Raw genomic sequence first — 16,404 nt, forward strand, 5'->3', positions numbered from 1 at the left:
GAGGCCCACTGAAAGTGATGGCTTATATTCAAGATTATATACAAGATTGCAATTAAAATGAATGTCTTTAATACATTTCATTACATAGAACAAGTATTGGAAGAAATTAATTCTATATGACAAAAGCTAGAACCCAAATTCTACCACTGTCACCACTTTTTATAGTTTCTAATTTTTTGTTATTCTAAATGCTGTACTCTTTTTTGTGATATGAAATTACTTGATCAAAACCCAACAAAAGATAATTTTCATAAGCCACATTCCTATTCATTTCGTGATAAGATTTCCTTCATTTAAATATGTTTAGACTGGCTCTGTTTTACAGTGTTGCCCGATATACTTTCCTGGAATAGAGCAGACATTTCAAAGAAGGAACAAAATCCACTTAGATACATCATCAATGCCAGAAGGGAATGGGCTTTATTGTCTTTACGTATATATACTGGTGGCTTCCCCTGTTAGTGTTGGTGGGTGTTCTTGGTGGTTCCTTAATTAGGCTGTTGCATTATTTTAATGTAATTTGTTACTTGTTTCTGGTCTTAATTTGGTTCCATAAATACAATTTGGGAGATGTTTTCTGTTACCTAATGTATACAGGATGTAATAATGGCTTTACTATTTATTTAATATCAGTGAGAAAGAAGCAATATTGAAGGTAACTAAAATGACAACCACACTTTTTAAATAACTTGTATTGATTTAATCATAATATAATCAATTAACTTCATTTTATATTTTATTAAGGCTCATACAATTTACTTTTAGGAACTGGAATTGGTTTCTAGTCTTATAGGTAGTCTTATACATAGGGCCATAACATTGATTTAATGCCTGCCACTTTATTTATTCTTCTAGCCCAAATGAGGTGATGCATTCAGGTGAGTTGCCATTAATTCTACATTCTGTCAGTTATTTACATGATTCATGATTGTGTTGAAAGATTCCACACTATAAAATATTAGGGAAAACCTCAAGCAGCTTTTCTCATTCCACTTCTTTTTGTTGCCAGTTATATTTTCTTTTCTTTTTTTTTTAGTAATATTGTACCTACATTCAAATCCATGAATGGTTTAAGAGAAAGATTAGATTTAAGGAGAATCCAATCTAGATTAAGCACCCATGTGCTTATAATTAGACTGCATCAGTTGCAAAATAAGTATTTATTTCTTGTGAAGTAATAGGATCAGGAAGTAAGCACTGACATATGGAGCCAAGCTTCATATGTATTTGTCTTTTTCCAGGCAGTATAAATGACTCAAGAAAAAAATTGGGAGATTTTGACTGAGGAGACCAGATTGGAACTGTTCTAGGGACACAAGCCAACTTCAATTGATAAAGTATTTTTATTACAAAAAGGAAGGTACAAAATATTTTTTGCTCTTAATCAAACAAGGTTGTGATTTCTTAGTGCAGTAATTCTATACTTAATTCATAAAATCCTTATATATAAAATGTCCTATGCAGCATTCAAAACTGATCATGTTCCTAATTTCTATAGTACTTAAACAAAATAGCCCTTTCTATAGTTTTTATATGCTATTTATAGTTACTGTATAGTCCTTATTTCTTATACATATTCCCAATTGCTTGCTTTTATAATTCTAGTTTATAAATCTATGCAACATTAACTGTATTCTGTCTCTCTTGCCTTTTTTGAAACTGGTCTTTGTTATAGCCTCTGGCTGGCAATTGCCAAGGGCTTCACTCATCTTGGCTATTCTCCCAGCTGTGGAATAGAGAGGAACTAATTTTTTCCCCACAACTGAACTTCTGTTCTCTCTGGCTCTGAGCTGTCACTGGGGTCTATATAATGTCTAGTTTTGCTGGTGCTGCTAATCTAAGTGTGCCACCCCACTGAGGAGGACTGTTTGGTCTAATGTAGTGGTGGCGAACCTATGGCACGCGTGCCACAGGCAGCACTCAAAGCCCTCTCTGTGGGCATGCGCGCCATCGCCCCAGTCCTAGGCCTTCAGCTGGGTTTTATAAAACCTTTTCGCTTTAGGCCTCTGCCGCCGTGTACAAAAAAAAAAAAGGTTCAATCAATCAGTCAATTTCAACTTCTCACGGGAAAAAAAAGATCTTGCAAAGTTGGAATTGATTGATTGAACTTTTTAGTCCCACCCAGTCTGCCGTTACCACCGCAGCCACGCCCATCCAATGGGCCACACCCACCCGGCACCCGACGATACATAAGTGGATTTTGGGTTGCAGTTTGGGCACTCGGTCTCTAAAAGGTTCGCCATCACTGGTCTAATGGTTAAGGTATCAGGCTACAGAGCAAGAGACCAGTTCAGGTCCAGCCTTGACCATGAAAACCAGCTGGGTGATCTTGGGCCATTCATTCTTTTCAGCCCAAGTCACCTCGAACGTTTGTTATTATGGGGAAAATAGGAGATGTTCGGTATGTTGAGTTATTTATAAAAATAATAAAGATGGGATAAAAATAAATAAAAATAATAAATAAATATCAGATAGCCTCTGGGGTAGCTGCTGCCTGTGCTTCACTTACCCATGATCTCACTTGTCCCAGCTCTGCTAGCATCACTCTTGGTTTCTCCTTCCCCATTGAAAAATCTTTGTCTTCTTCAGCCATAATGCTATATATTGTTCACTTAGTGCCAACTACTGTCCTCTGCCATAGAACTAACTGTATGCCAAATCCTCTTCTTGTTCCCTGCAGAACACATTCTCACCTCCAAAACAGATGCTGGGAGACCATGATTGGGGAAAAAAATCCTTTGTTTGCCATCTCCTCCCACTGGCACATAGACTTATTTAGTATGGGCTTTGCTTGCTCTTGTAGATTTGTAGGCTGACATGTACACATCTCAGACAACTTACACAGCTACAGCTGTCTAGTCTGCTTTTCTGATTAAACATTCTTATCCTAAAGAAAAATAGCATTGATTCATATGCAAGAGGGTTATGCAGAGACAATGACTGAGTGATAGGAGCAGCATTCAGAAGAAAAAAGGCAGCATTGGAGAAGAGCAGTAGTAGTGTCCAAGGAACCAGTATGGCAGCATTCAAGAGCAGCAGTTGACAAAAGATTCAGTGAGTGGTGGTGCAACAGCAGTACAAAAGTCAATGAATTGCAACATGTTTAGAAATATGAATGGCATACATTCAGTGGCATGAAAGAAAATGGGGGACACAAAGTTTTCCACATGTGGAGGAAGGTACTAGCAATCCCAGTAGGATTTTCTTCAAGATCAATTTCCAAACCTCTGTTCTCAAACAGTCCCTGTTGGCAGGCTCTTCTGAGAATAGAGACACGTGGCAAACAAAGTTGGGAAAGAAATGGGCCAGGGAAATCAGCCAATTCCAGCCACTGAAAATGAAATTATCTGTTATGAAAAGAGAATAATCCCAATAATCCCTATAAAACAGGGGTATCAAACTCGCAATGCCACGTGACGTGTTGCGATGTATCGCAACTTTTTTGCCATTGCCGGCAATGGGGTGGGCACGGTTTCACTATGATGCATCCGGCCTGCGGGCCAGCAGTTTGACACCGCTGCTATAAAAGGAAAACAGAACTAAAGCTAGGTTGGATATAAATCAACAGAGGAGTGTCAAGAAAAGAAAATATAACTGTAGGATAAAATATATATTAAATTTTAGGATAAAATAAAAGATAACCCAAAGGATTGAACATAGACTTCTTACGATGGGTGAGATTGATATAAATTAGGATATATAGAAATAAATAGAAATCCATAATTTATTTCAGTAAGTAAATAAGACTTCAGACCATTTACATACTCCAAGTCAAATTAGTGCATATTACTGTTTTTTATAATAAAATCAACTTTCCCTGCATGGGATAAACTGTACAGCTAGTCCTCGAGTTAAAACCACAATTGAGCCCAAAATTTATGTTGCTAAGTGAAACATTTGTTAAGTGAGTTTGCCCCATTTTACTACTTTTCTTGCCACAGTTAAGTGAATTACTGCACTTGGTAACACAGCTGTTAAGTGAATCTGGCTTCCTCATTGACTTTGCTTGTCAGAAGGTTGCAAAAGGAAATCACATGACCCCAGGACACTGCAACCGTCACAAATATGAACAACTTGCCAAGCATCTGAATTTTTTTTATATATAAAATTATATTGAGTTTTATGAGGTTGGGGAGGGATAGGATCAAGGTAGGGATTAAGGTTCGGGGTAGGGTTGGAGTCAGGATTGGGGTTGGGACAGGATTGGGAACAACATTGGGGTTGACCCCCAATAACATTTTCAAGCTTTAGCAAACAGATTATTGTCCGGGTATATATGTTCAATAGCAGTAATTAATATAATAGTAAATAGCTATAGTAAATATGAGAAACAATAATCATAAACAATATCAGTTAATCAATACACATCCTTCATCTTATTAAAATATATTCGCCATTAAATATCACAATCATTTCTCACTAGTTCGTTTTGCTAACCATTGGTAAAAGTTTCCCCATGTTTTAAAATAGACTGAGTCTTCTTTCTCTTTAATCTCTAAAGTTAATCTATCCATTTCTGCACATTCTAAAATTTTCTTAATTATGATCTCTTCAGATGGTAAATTTTCATTTTTCCAATATTGGGCAAATGCTATTCTCGTTGCTGTCAATATATACAATATTAAATACTCATTCTGCTTCTCATACTTAGCCAAGCATCTGAATTTTGATCATGTGACCATGGGAAGCTGCCATCGCCATAAGTATGAAAAATGGTCATGTCACTTTTTTCAGCGCCGTTGTAACTTTGAACGATCACTAAATGAAACTGTTGTAAACCGAGGAGTACTTGTATATAAACTAGTCTTTGGTATTTCTGAACCTATACCACTTTACGTGAAGAACTGGTTTCTTTTCTTTCCTAACTGACTTTGATATGCAGGTTCTGAGGTTTTGCTTGATAAAAAATACAGGAAACCAGAAGTTGCCTTCAAGAGTTACGTGTTTATTTAACTGAGTAAAGACGGGCTTCTCTAAAAAGAGAGAAAAGCCCCAAATATAGAAAAAGCCTTATTTTTATACCTACTTTGATTACATAAGCTATTCAGCAAAGCTGACACACATAAGATAGAGACTTCATCCTTTAAGGCTGGCACACTGTAGATAAAAAGGAAGAAAGCAGAAGTAACTAATATGTTCCCTTTTGGTTGGTTTGGGTGTTTCCCCAAGGCACCATATGTTCCCGGGTAGGTTAGAATATTGGGTGTTTCCTTTGCTGTCCTTTTTATGACCTTGCAATTATGGGTCTGCAAGTGGCCAGAGAGAGTGGGGTCATCTGCATGTATTCACTGTCCTCTAAGTCCGGGTCAACAACTTCTTTAAAATAAGGATGGGAGAGTGTTTTTGCTGTCTTGACCATTTTCTCACAAGAACTATATGTAGAAGCAAAGAACAAACGGGATAACTAGTGTAATGTTAATCCTAGACTACTCACAACATCATTTACATGCTTGATACAGGAAGCATGTACTGTTTAAAACCTTAACTTTTATCTCCTCAATACAGAAAGATCATAGAATGTATCAAGGTGTATTTTTTTTTCAAAGTTTAAGTGAAGAGGACCAAAAGTAACAAGAGTCTTTTTAATATAGCGCATGGTATATAAAATCGTTTAGCTCTCTCTCCCAATATGTTCAGCAAAGTACTCTTTATTAAATATCATTCTATAAAGATAATAAGCATTTTCTCAAATATGCCATACCTAGGTTAGAAGTCAGGAATGCTGCAATTTTGCATTTCAGCATACACAATTCTTCTATCCTTACTTGCAACATATGAAAAAGTGCTCAAAATATGTTGCACCGTGTTTCCTGAAAATAAGACTGGGGATGAATACAATAAGTTCTAGCTTGTTTTCCTTTATTCATCCATATTCCATTATAAAGTCACAAGTTAGTACTAATTAACATTTAGAGAAACTGTACCCTTATAAATAACTATACATATATAGATACTCTCTATGACTAAGAAGCTAACATAGTTACTGTTTGGATTCATACTGCTGAGGCCTGAATGCAAAAGACAAACAACCAATTATATCTGGAGACAAGCAAAATTTTAAATCCTGCAATATAGTGAATGCAATTCTGAATTCAGCAAATATATTTATGTAAGTTGATGATTCTATTGTAAGCTGAAGTATTTGCTGAATTTAAGATCTATATGTAGTTCTGTAATTTCATAACTATAAAAGTTTTATGGTGAAATTCTCAAATTATTCTATAGAATTGAGTCACTGAATAATAGAAAGCTTATATAGGATTATATTCTTAATTATCTTTAAAAAACCTGTAACGTTTAGGAAAATTGTATTTGCCTACTCAGTTTACAAGCCAATTATACAAATGGTTATGAAAATAATATCCCTTTGGATTTCATCAAATTGGATTATTGCCTTGAAGTGATGAAATGTGTTCTTTACAAACATAAAGGCTGGTTACAGCAAAGAGTAAGCTTATATATAAATTATTAAATATGGTTAAGCTGTTGAAATACAGAAGAATTTTTAAAAGTAACCTTATGGAATATTTTCAGAAAGTAAATGATAAAATATGACTGATATAATTTTAATTTCTATTTCATGGACAGCATAAAACTCACATAAAAACATTCCACTGTTAAATATTTGCTGTTCATAAATTTAGTGACTACAAAAAAATGCTTCAGGATATTTTATGCAGTTAAAATGAAGAATTTATTGTATATACAGTTAAACAGTTACATTCTTTAAAGAAATGGATATGGTAATTAAAATAGATTTAGCATGAAAGTACAATAGAGACAAATTAGACTAAAACAGAAGTTATTTTTTACTTAAAAGAGCACAAAACTTGAAATAACAGACAATAAGTTGCATTATTAACCAGGACAGTAAAAAACTGTACAGTACAAGCAACACAATACAATAAATTATGGTCAATGAGGCAGTCTTTGATTTGGGATCAAAAGGACAAAATAAGGGATGCTAAAATCTCATAAATCCACCATATCTCTTTTCCATCTCTGGAGCCTCTTTGGAATAATTTTCTCCATCATCATCTGAAGGAAGAAGCGTATCAGCAAAACGCTTGAGAAATCCACCATATCTTTTCTGGTAGTCCAGCCACCATTCTGGCCTTCCTACTCTTCTCATGAAACCACCATATCTCTTTTGTAACTCTTTGGCATCACCTTCCAACTCTGGACTGCGCTTTATGCTTCTCATGAAGCCACCATATCTCTTGAGGACCTCACTATCATTATCACTCAAGTCCTGATAGTGTCCTGTTTCAGCATTTTCCTCTGTTGCAAGAAGCTCCTTCAGAAGATCAGATGAATTAGCTAAACCATCATCATCTGAATCTTTCTTCATAAACCCTCCGTATCTTTTAGCAAGAATTTCTCCACCATTGGGCTCTTCCTCTGGTTCTACATGATAGAGCTCATCCATCTTTTTCATAAAGCCACCATACCTTTTCATGAAGCCACCATATTTTTTGGCTAGCAAATGGCTTTCATCCTCTTTTGGACTGTCCATTAGGATGCTGCTGCTTTCTTGGGGAGGTTTAGTCATCTGAAGAAGTTCCTTGCAGGTTTCCCAGGCTTTGGCAGAAGGCAGTTTCCCTTCACATTCTAGTGTACATGCCTGAAAAATAGTTTGTTTTATAAAGTTATTTTAGAAATAGAAATAACATTTGAAATGTTGTCTTGTGTTTCAGAATTTTAAATTCTGAATATGGCCAAACAAAACAAATATACTTGACCTTTTAAAATTCTTTCTGAACTGATGATCTAAGTAATTTCTAAACATAGGAACGGAAAAGATGGAATCAAAAAATTAAAAAGATGTACTCCTCAAAACAGTAGTCTAATAATAGTGATAAAAATTTTGCATGATTTGTGAAATATAGGATTGTTGAGTTTATAGATAGAAGAAAGTGCTCTTGCAAAAAATATTTTTAAGGGATATAATGTCTCACACATCCACACAATGTGAAACTGAATATAGTCAGACTGCTCCTGTCTTCCAGATTGTTAAAAAATTCTGTAGAAAATATTTGGGATTGGTTAAAAGTGTAGAAGAGGAACAGAAAGGTAGATGAAACCAAGAAGAGTGGCATAAAAGTGACTGAACCAATGATCAGATTATATAAGTATATTGAAAATAAATATATATTTATTGCACAATCCTGTTTCTAAGTGTGATTATTGTAATACAACTTTTTTGAAATAAGTATTTCAAATTTTTGCATGTTATATCAATAAAACTGCTGCAAAAGCACTTAATAAAAAATAACAGACTAACTAAATTTTTAAGGATGCTGCAAAATAACTTTATTAAAATTAATCCCCAAAGCCTTCTTAAGTAAAACTTTACTAAGTAAGAGCTTTAAAGTATTAAATAATAATGAATATTATTCTATGATCTTTCTTCATTATGGTCATGGAAGATACTAACTAGGAGATTTCCCACTAAAGGAAGGAAATAGCACTGTAATTTTTACCAATGGCTTCTTCCTACTGCAGCATATTGCATGTAGTTTTCCTAGCCTCTACAAAAATACACAGAACTTCAGGGTAGGGAAAAATGGTGAGAATTATTTCCCTGCCCCTTTTCTATAGCATAAAAAAGGACTAGACTAAATTACCCTTTAGATCCCTTGAAATCAACAAGGCACATCAGTTTTTATTAATTAAAATTACACTGTTTTGATGAGTCTATGCCTAAACTTGAATCTATCACAGTCTGTATAGTGTTATAATTTGAGCAGTTGATTTATGCCAGGGGTAGGCAACCTTGGCTTTTTTATGACTCGTGGACTTCAACTCCCAGAATTCCTGAGCCAGCATGGCTCAGCATGGAAACCACTCCCTTTCTCCTCAGCATGCCTGGCTCAGGAATTCTGGGAGTTGAAGTCCACGAGTCATAAAAGAGCCAAGGTTGCCTATCCCTAATTTATGCCAATAAGGGATATTATTTTTTAAACAGAAGGTGCTGCTTAAAATGATCTAGTTGGATCAGTAAAGTGATTTCAGAGTTCTTTCAACTCAGAAACACTAGTGTCCATAAATCCCATTCTTCCCTATCTGCTTAATTTGTGTTGTTGCTCATTCTATTTCATTGAAGGCAATCCTGGAAATGAGGCATGTATAGCAAGCACATTTAATAATAATAATAATAATAATAATAATAATAATAATAATAATAATAATAATAATAATAATAATAATAATAANTCCAGTTTCTTCTTAAAAACTTCCAGTGTTGGTACATTCACCGCTAAGGTATTTGCTAAGGTATCTCTGGATTTAGTACACAATTGCATGCTTAATTGTTGACTGTTCTGATTATCTGATAGAGCTCAAGGTAAAGCTCTTATGCAAGGTTTTGCAACTATCCAGATTACTGGTGCTGCCTAAGCTAACTACCTTTGCCTTGTATTGCACAGTTGGATTAAAGAGAAGTATGTCATCAATGTTGCATAAGTAGTTCAGTACTTCATAATTACATAATTCTTTGGAATGATAATTCAAGCAACCATCTGTAAATCTCTCATTCTGTACTGTAATTTGAATACTTTGAATCATATAAGCTATAAATCCTCCATTTGTCCTTCATTTAAGAGATTGAAAACAATTTTGAATAAAGACAACATACACAAATACACATATCTCTCTCCATTTAAACGATTATACATGACTATGAAGTTTAAGGGCTTAAGCTGATAAAAACAAAACAAAAAGCATATATTAGTTGGCAGTTCAGCTAGTTTTAAAACTAGTAAGGTTTTCTCCAGATATTCTATAATCACTGTTGCTGATAAATCAAAATGTGTGATGGAATATGCACCTGGAGAAGAAATGAGGGGAGGGGGATTCCAGCAGGCAGTACATTCCAGAGATAAACCCAAATTAAGAGACTGCGCAATCCAGAGCTGGATGGGTAAGGGAGGAAGAGATTCCAGGTAGCCACATCCTAGAATCTTTCAGCAGAGTTCTACTATATTAGAGTAGAGGTGTCAAATTGCCAGCCTGTGGGCCAGACGCGTCATGCAGAAGCTGCGCCCACCCCACTGCCGGCTATGGCAAAACTCTCCCGATATGTTGCGCGACGTCACATGACGTTGCGAGTCTGACATGTCTGTATTTAGTCTGGCAAGATTTTGTCTATTAGGTATAAACAAATGAAGAACTGGACTCAATTGGATTTCATTATATTGTTGTTGTCCTTGAGTCTGACAAAAGTTTCCTTATTGTGTGATGTTTTTAGAAACTGGGATGGCATCCATTTTGATGTATGGAATACGGTATAATTAAAAATTCTACTCAAATGCTGCTTTCAAGGAAATTGGTTTAAGAAACCTCAGAATTATTTCAGAACTATTTTGCTGAATCTTGGCAGGAATGTTTTCTCATGCTGTTTGAGATGATAGATAAATAGACAGACAGACAGACAGATGATAGACAAAAAGACAGATGCACAGACAGATAAATATGCATACATGCATATAAATAAAATATTTTTGTTGCTTGATTCAATAAGTAGTGATTTCAAACACAGGCTGAAGAAAAAAATGCATTTTATAATTAACATCCCTAAATATTCTATTAAATTTCCATACTAAATAAAGATTAAACTGTATAAAATCTGTACACTGTACACTTAATATTAAACATTTTGAGCCATGAGAATTCATTTGGAGTAGCCAAATAGAACAAAGATCAATATGTATACTGAACCTATTCCTAATTTCCTTAGCTTTATTTCTTCCAGTGCTATTATAATTTAGTACATAGAACATACAATAACAATGCTGGACATTTGACGGGACATTTGAAACCTTCTAGTTTAATACCCAGCTTGAGCAGGAGACCCTCTTATCATTCTAAATAAATGGTTGTCCAATCTCTTCTTGAACACTGATTTCTGGAAGCCAGTTGTTTCACTGATTAATTGTTCTCACTGTCAGGAAATTTCTCCGAGGTTCTAGGTTTGATCTTTCTTTAAGGATATTCCATTTATTACTTCTTGTCCTGCCCTCAGGTTCTTTGGAGAATAGGTCAACCCACTGTTCTCTGTGAGAACCTTTAGTACTGGAAAACTGCTATCATTTCTTCTCTTAACCTTCTCTTCTTTAGACTAGACATACCGAGTTCTCTCAACCATTCATCATATAAGTCAGCCTTGAGACCCCTGTTGCTCTTCTCTGTACTTTTTTTAGGGTCTCAACATCTTTTCTGTATTGTGGGGACTATGGTAACTTCCCCCCCCCAAAAAAAATTGGTCCATTCTTGATCTGCAAAATTTAATACTAAAAGGTATGGTTATTCAGCCTATAACCATTTTCATTCATAGCTTTCAGAAAGCAAATGTTGGTTTTATTAGGTCTCTGACACTCATTGTCCTATTCCATATATCAGTCTAACTGAAATAATGTAGTTTTTCCAAAAGTAATTCTAATTGTTTTTAATTCATCATGGTTGGAAGCAAATAGGTCACATTCTTGCAAGATGAAATATATAATTTCCTTCCTTGACTGACTTTTTCTCTAATTTCTGATTACTAAAAGGATATTAGGAACTTCAGAAACTAGAATAAAAAAGGATCTAGGCCCAAGGTTTATAAGTCAGAGCATCTTAATGAACAGTCCTTAGCTTCTGCATATGTGATTAATTCAAACTACTGAAGTTGATCATTAGCTTTTTTTTTTTATAATAAATGCTTCTTGTTCAAACTTGCTATTGCTTTACTTACACATTTGTTTCTTACTTTTGCTTTTGTTTTTCATGCTTGGAATTGTACTAGCTTGATTTACCAGTTATGACTGTGGCTTTCTTCTACCAGTTTATTTCTTGTAGCTCAATTTTGATGAAGGAATAATTTATATTCATTAGGGATTCTTCGAGAACCCTTAGGGGTTTATCACTTTTCTCTGAAGTAAGAAAATTCTGCATGCTTGAATATGAATATTTGGCTATAAATTATATCCAGTATACTTCAATAGAATCATGATGCAATTATCATTAGCATAGAGCTATATGTGAACATTATTATACAGAAACATTTTGAAAATTCCTTGGTTTTCAAAGTCTGACAGAATAGTTAGCAATTTGTTTGCCTCCCGCTAGTGTTAAATCTCATATCCAAAACATTTTAAACCTCTGCAGTATATCCTATTGTGATTATGGTGTGAATGCATATATTCACCAGGGTAACTATCAACCATTGATTGATAACCCTAACTTAATAGATCTGATGTGAAAAAAGAACAAAATCACAGAATTAAGTGAATGTAATAGATTAACATTAAAGTCACCAACAGCCAAAACCTTTTTAGTAGGCTAAAGGAAAAAGAACCAAATATTTAATTAGTGAACTGCGATACCCCTTGTAGCATTAGGTTATGCTATTTCATGTGTATGACTTTATTTTATGAGAAATCTTTCATTCTTTATGAAAATAATGCCTATTTTTTCACTTCTGCTATTCTAAACTAAGAAGGAAAACCAAACAAAATAGTTATGGAAAGGACTTGTTATTCAGGATGCGATTAAACAAAAGGAAAAATAAATGGCTAGCTACTCAAATTTAAACAACATATTTATGAGTTAAAAAATCAAGTGATTAATTTCAGTTCATTTTGCTCTCTTATCTGATGTAAACTTATGCTTATTTGCTCAGAAGTATGTCCATCTTTACTCATTGGAATTGACTCATGGAAGTCTACGTAGATACATTCACCTGATTCCATCCAATTATGCTGGTTTATAACTCTCATTTTTGGCCAACACAACCATCCATGAAGTTCTTCAAAAGTCTATTGTAATTTAAATGATGCCTTTTGTGGTCATAGAACTATCTTGTACTATCTTTATCTTCAGAGGGCTGTTAATTCATTTCCACAATGAAAATCTGATAAAGGAAGATGTGCTCAACCTTTTGGCTCTGCGGCTTACTTTTATTTTATTTTGCCTCAATTTTCTTTATGATAGTAATTAATAACCTGATTATTTTGGTTAATATTATCTTTTAAAATGTATATATTTATTGGAATAATAATGAAGCTAATGATTCTAATTATTTAACAGGAGTATGGTTGAACTCAAATTGCTGTTGCTTTTCATGTGCATGCTGAAGAATGAGTGTAAAACTTGAAAAACAATACCTTTTTATCTCTTTCAAAAATATATTTTGGAAAAAAGTCTGGGAGCTTAATATCATGAAGAGTCAGCTGCTGTTTTGCTTTTGAGTTGCAAAGGACATCGACAGCTAAGAACATAGCAGACACATGCTTTTCTCTATGTCAATCTTATTAGTTTCAAGTGTCTTACTTAATTATTAACCAAAGAGATTATATAGAAGAATGCACATGCTTTTATGGACCTGATTATATATTAAAAACAAATACACAGAAGAAAGACCGTTGGGGGGGGGGAGGGCAGGAGAAAGGATGTACATTAATATATAATATTTTTAAAATTTATATTGTTTTGGGTCAGATTAGACCCCGAAAGGTAAAATGCAAACCAGGTTCAAATATCACCTGAAACTGAAACAATGTGACCCTTGTCTCCCAGCCTTACCCAATTCCTAGAGTTGTGAGAACAATATGAAAAGACATTAAGAAGAGAATCATATCCTATGCTTAGGCTGATAGAATAAAACAAAGAAATATAAGAGTATTTTAAAAAATATTTGCAATCTGGAATGGAGGAGCACTATTTGAATAATAAAAGCTCAATTTCTCCTGCATATCAGTGTAGCTATATACTGTAGTTATAAAAATGTAAGAAAGTAGACACTAATTGGATAAAACCTCTCCTATAAGCTTTGGCAAAAATATATGCAGTCCAGAATAGCCAGATAAGAGCTGGATCTCCAAAAGTTGAAAAAGTGTGCTACACCTTCTGAAATGTACTTTCATGCCAGAATCAAGCCCAGGTTTTAAATAGAAATTTCAATCTTTCCTGGATCATATTATTCTCACAAGAGTTCATGTGAGACTTAATTGATCCAGCTTGATAAAATGAGATGGTTGACAGTTTCCAAGTTTTTATCTTCATCAAACTGACTGAAAGGGGGGGGGGGCTACAGAAACCAACAATAGCAATAATTATGCCATCACTATATTATGAGATAAGCAGACTACAGGGAGACAATAATAAACCATATAATCAGTGCTTTTTTTGTTAAAAAAAAAAAGGTGCCGGAACTCACACACGTCATACCACCTGCCTTGCCTACCCTACAAGATTCCATCCAAAAAAGGTGCCGGAACTCCGTTCTGGGCGTTCTATGACAAAAAAAGCCCTGCATATAATTGAGGCACTATTGTTTGTACTAATTCTAAAACTCAAAGCTTTCATTAAGTTTGCAACATGAGCTGAAATATGTGAAAGGCATTCCATCTTATTTGCTATTCCATCCGTTGTTTAGCATGTTACAGCAAAAGCAAGCATTTTCCAATACAGAGAGTTAAAGAGGACTTGTGAACTCATTGATCTGGCTGTGATGAAATAGAGGAATGTAACCAATGAATTTAATACATATTCATTATTAATTAGTCAATGAAGTATATATAACTTGAATATTTAATGTATAGTACTGTTAAGACTGATAGCTACTTTGTGTTGTGGTGTAAGGCAATAGGCTAGAACTGAGATACCATGAGTTCCAGTTTTAGACAGAAACCCAGATGGGTCAGCCCAAGGAAGAAAACAGTAGCAAACCACTTAGGAAAAAAAACACATAGCCAACAAAAGTGCAGGGACTTGTCCCGGCTAATGCCAGAAGTCAAGATTAATTTGAAAGTATAAAAAAATAAAATACAATAATAACATTAAAAAAATATCAATTTTCAAGCAATATTTTACTAGTGAATGAAGTCATAACACTTAAACACATTGGGGAGGAAAATTATATAAATAATACTTTATGTACTATTATAATTTTTTTGATGAAGAACATCGGCTAATCTTCAGTGTTGTAGTGCTTCTATCTGTAGTTGATATACATTAGATTCAGTGCACTGTGTGAAAATATACATGGACAATAAACTGTAATATAAGTTCTTCAGTGATAAGTCAAATCCATCACTGAGTGACTAATCTAAGTTAGTTATCTAATTTTGAGTTTGTAATCTATTTGTGCAACTATGAAGTATCAAGCTGAGCCAGGAGAAAGAATCTCAAAATGAGTAAATTCTGCTTACCAAGGGGTTGATATCAGCGTGATATGCCAATTGATGGGCACAGGATGCACAATCTTTTGCACATTCTGCCTGAACAGTAAGGATAAGGTATGCGTTAAGAGCCAAAAGCAAGAAATAACACCTCAGAAGCAATGTCATGGTCTGTAAAAAGAAGAAGAATTAAACTCAGTCACAGTATTCCCTTTTTTTTTTTTAATAATAGCAATAGATTGCATTAACAAATACTTATGGAAAAAGAATCCAAAGTATAATGTTGCAGCGTCCAATCTGGGTCGGTCACTGGGTCGGTCACTGTTCCAAGCTTTTGGATTTGTGCTGGAACTCATCCTCAAGGAACTTGTCTCTCGCAGAGTGTGTGGTTTGGACTATTCTCTGTGTGGTATTTATATGGCGACCGATGGTCCCGGTGACCAACCCAGATTGGATCCTGCATTAAAGTCTATCATTACATATATGGACAATTTCACACATGATGCTAGACACAATTAAAGAACATACAATTAGAATACATTATTTGAAATTGAGTGCAACCCCCCCCCCCCTAATCAGATCTCAAATAGCTCCTTTCATAATAAACAGAACAATCCTTTTACAAATATTGGCTTTTATACAGAGTTTCAGTAGAACTCTGGAAAAAAAGGAAGGAAAAATCTTGGTAACAAACTAAGCAAAGAATAAAATACTTCACATACTTTCACGGGATGACTTAACCGTGAACAATGAACACTTCCAGATGCTATAATATGACCAGCGGCGAACGAATTTTATCCCGTTCACCTGAAATCTGATTCCATTTTCATCCCCGCCGGCAATGAGCCACGGGAGGCGGGCGAGTGAAACCCAGGCTCTAAGTCTCAAAAAAAGAAAAATCTGGAGAAGGCTAGACCCGGAGCTCAGCTGTCCCCTCCTTCGCCACACGCCCAGACTTACATCTCTTCTCTGCTCCGGCATATACGGTACGCTTCTGAAGTGAGCTCTCGCTCAGAGCCTCTCGGCGAAGATCCCACGGAAGAACCCTGCGGGGGCTTTTCTCCGAAGAAGCTAACTGACTGCAGGGGAAAGAAAGAAAAGAAAAGAGAAAGAAATGAACAACGGAAGGGAGGGGGGGAGAGGAAAGGCATGGCAGCTGGCGAAGAACGACCTGCTGCACTACTACAAATCCATCTTACCGAAGAGAAGAGTAGCGGTGCTGGGACTACTTCCTTCGCTTCCC

General features: G+C 35.1%; 1 protein-coding gene across 1 annotated transcript; it reads right to left on the minus strand.

Moving 5' to 3' along the window:
- Positions 1-6,964: 6,964 nt before the first annotated feature.
- Positions 6,965-16,140, minus strand: PENK (proenkephalin). The gene is made up of 3 exons (XM_015812379.1): positions 16,122-16,140; positions 15,192-15,332; positions 6,965-7,624 (listed from the first exon to the last, which is right to left on the minus strand). The coding sequence occupies exons 2-3, from the start codon at positions 15,327-15,329 to the stop codon at positions 6,965-6,967; spliced, it is 798 nt and encodes a 265-aa protein (XP_015667865.1). The 5' UTR covers positions 15,330-15,332; positions 16,122-16,140.
- Between the last annotated feature and the right edge of the window lie 264 nt (positions 16,141-16,404).

This window comes from Protobothrops mucrosquamatus, unplaced genomic scaffold (genome assembly GCF_001527695.2).
Source record: "Protobothrops mucrosquamatus isolate PMUCROS unplaced genomic scaffold, P.Mucros_1.0 scaffold79, whole genome shotgun sequence".
NCBI classification, from domain to species: domain Eukaryota; kingdom Metazoa; phylum Chordata; class Lepidosauria; order Squamata; family Viperidae; genus Protobothrops; species Protobothrops mucrosquamatus.

Bases quoted from the DNA above. Each gene is read 5' to 3' on its own strand.
- PENK (XM_015812379.1), bottom strand. From the start codon at position 15,329: ATGACATTGCTTCTGAGGTGTTATTTCTTGCTTTTGGCTCTTAACGCA. The intron at 7,625-15,191 runs GTAAGCAGAATT...ACTATTTTTCAG, and splicing joins ACGCTGATATCAACCCCTTG to GCATGTACACTAGAATGTGA.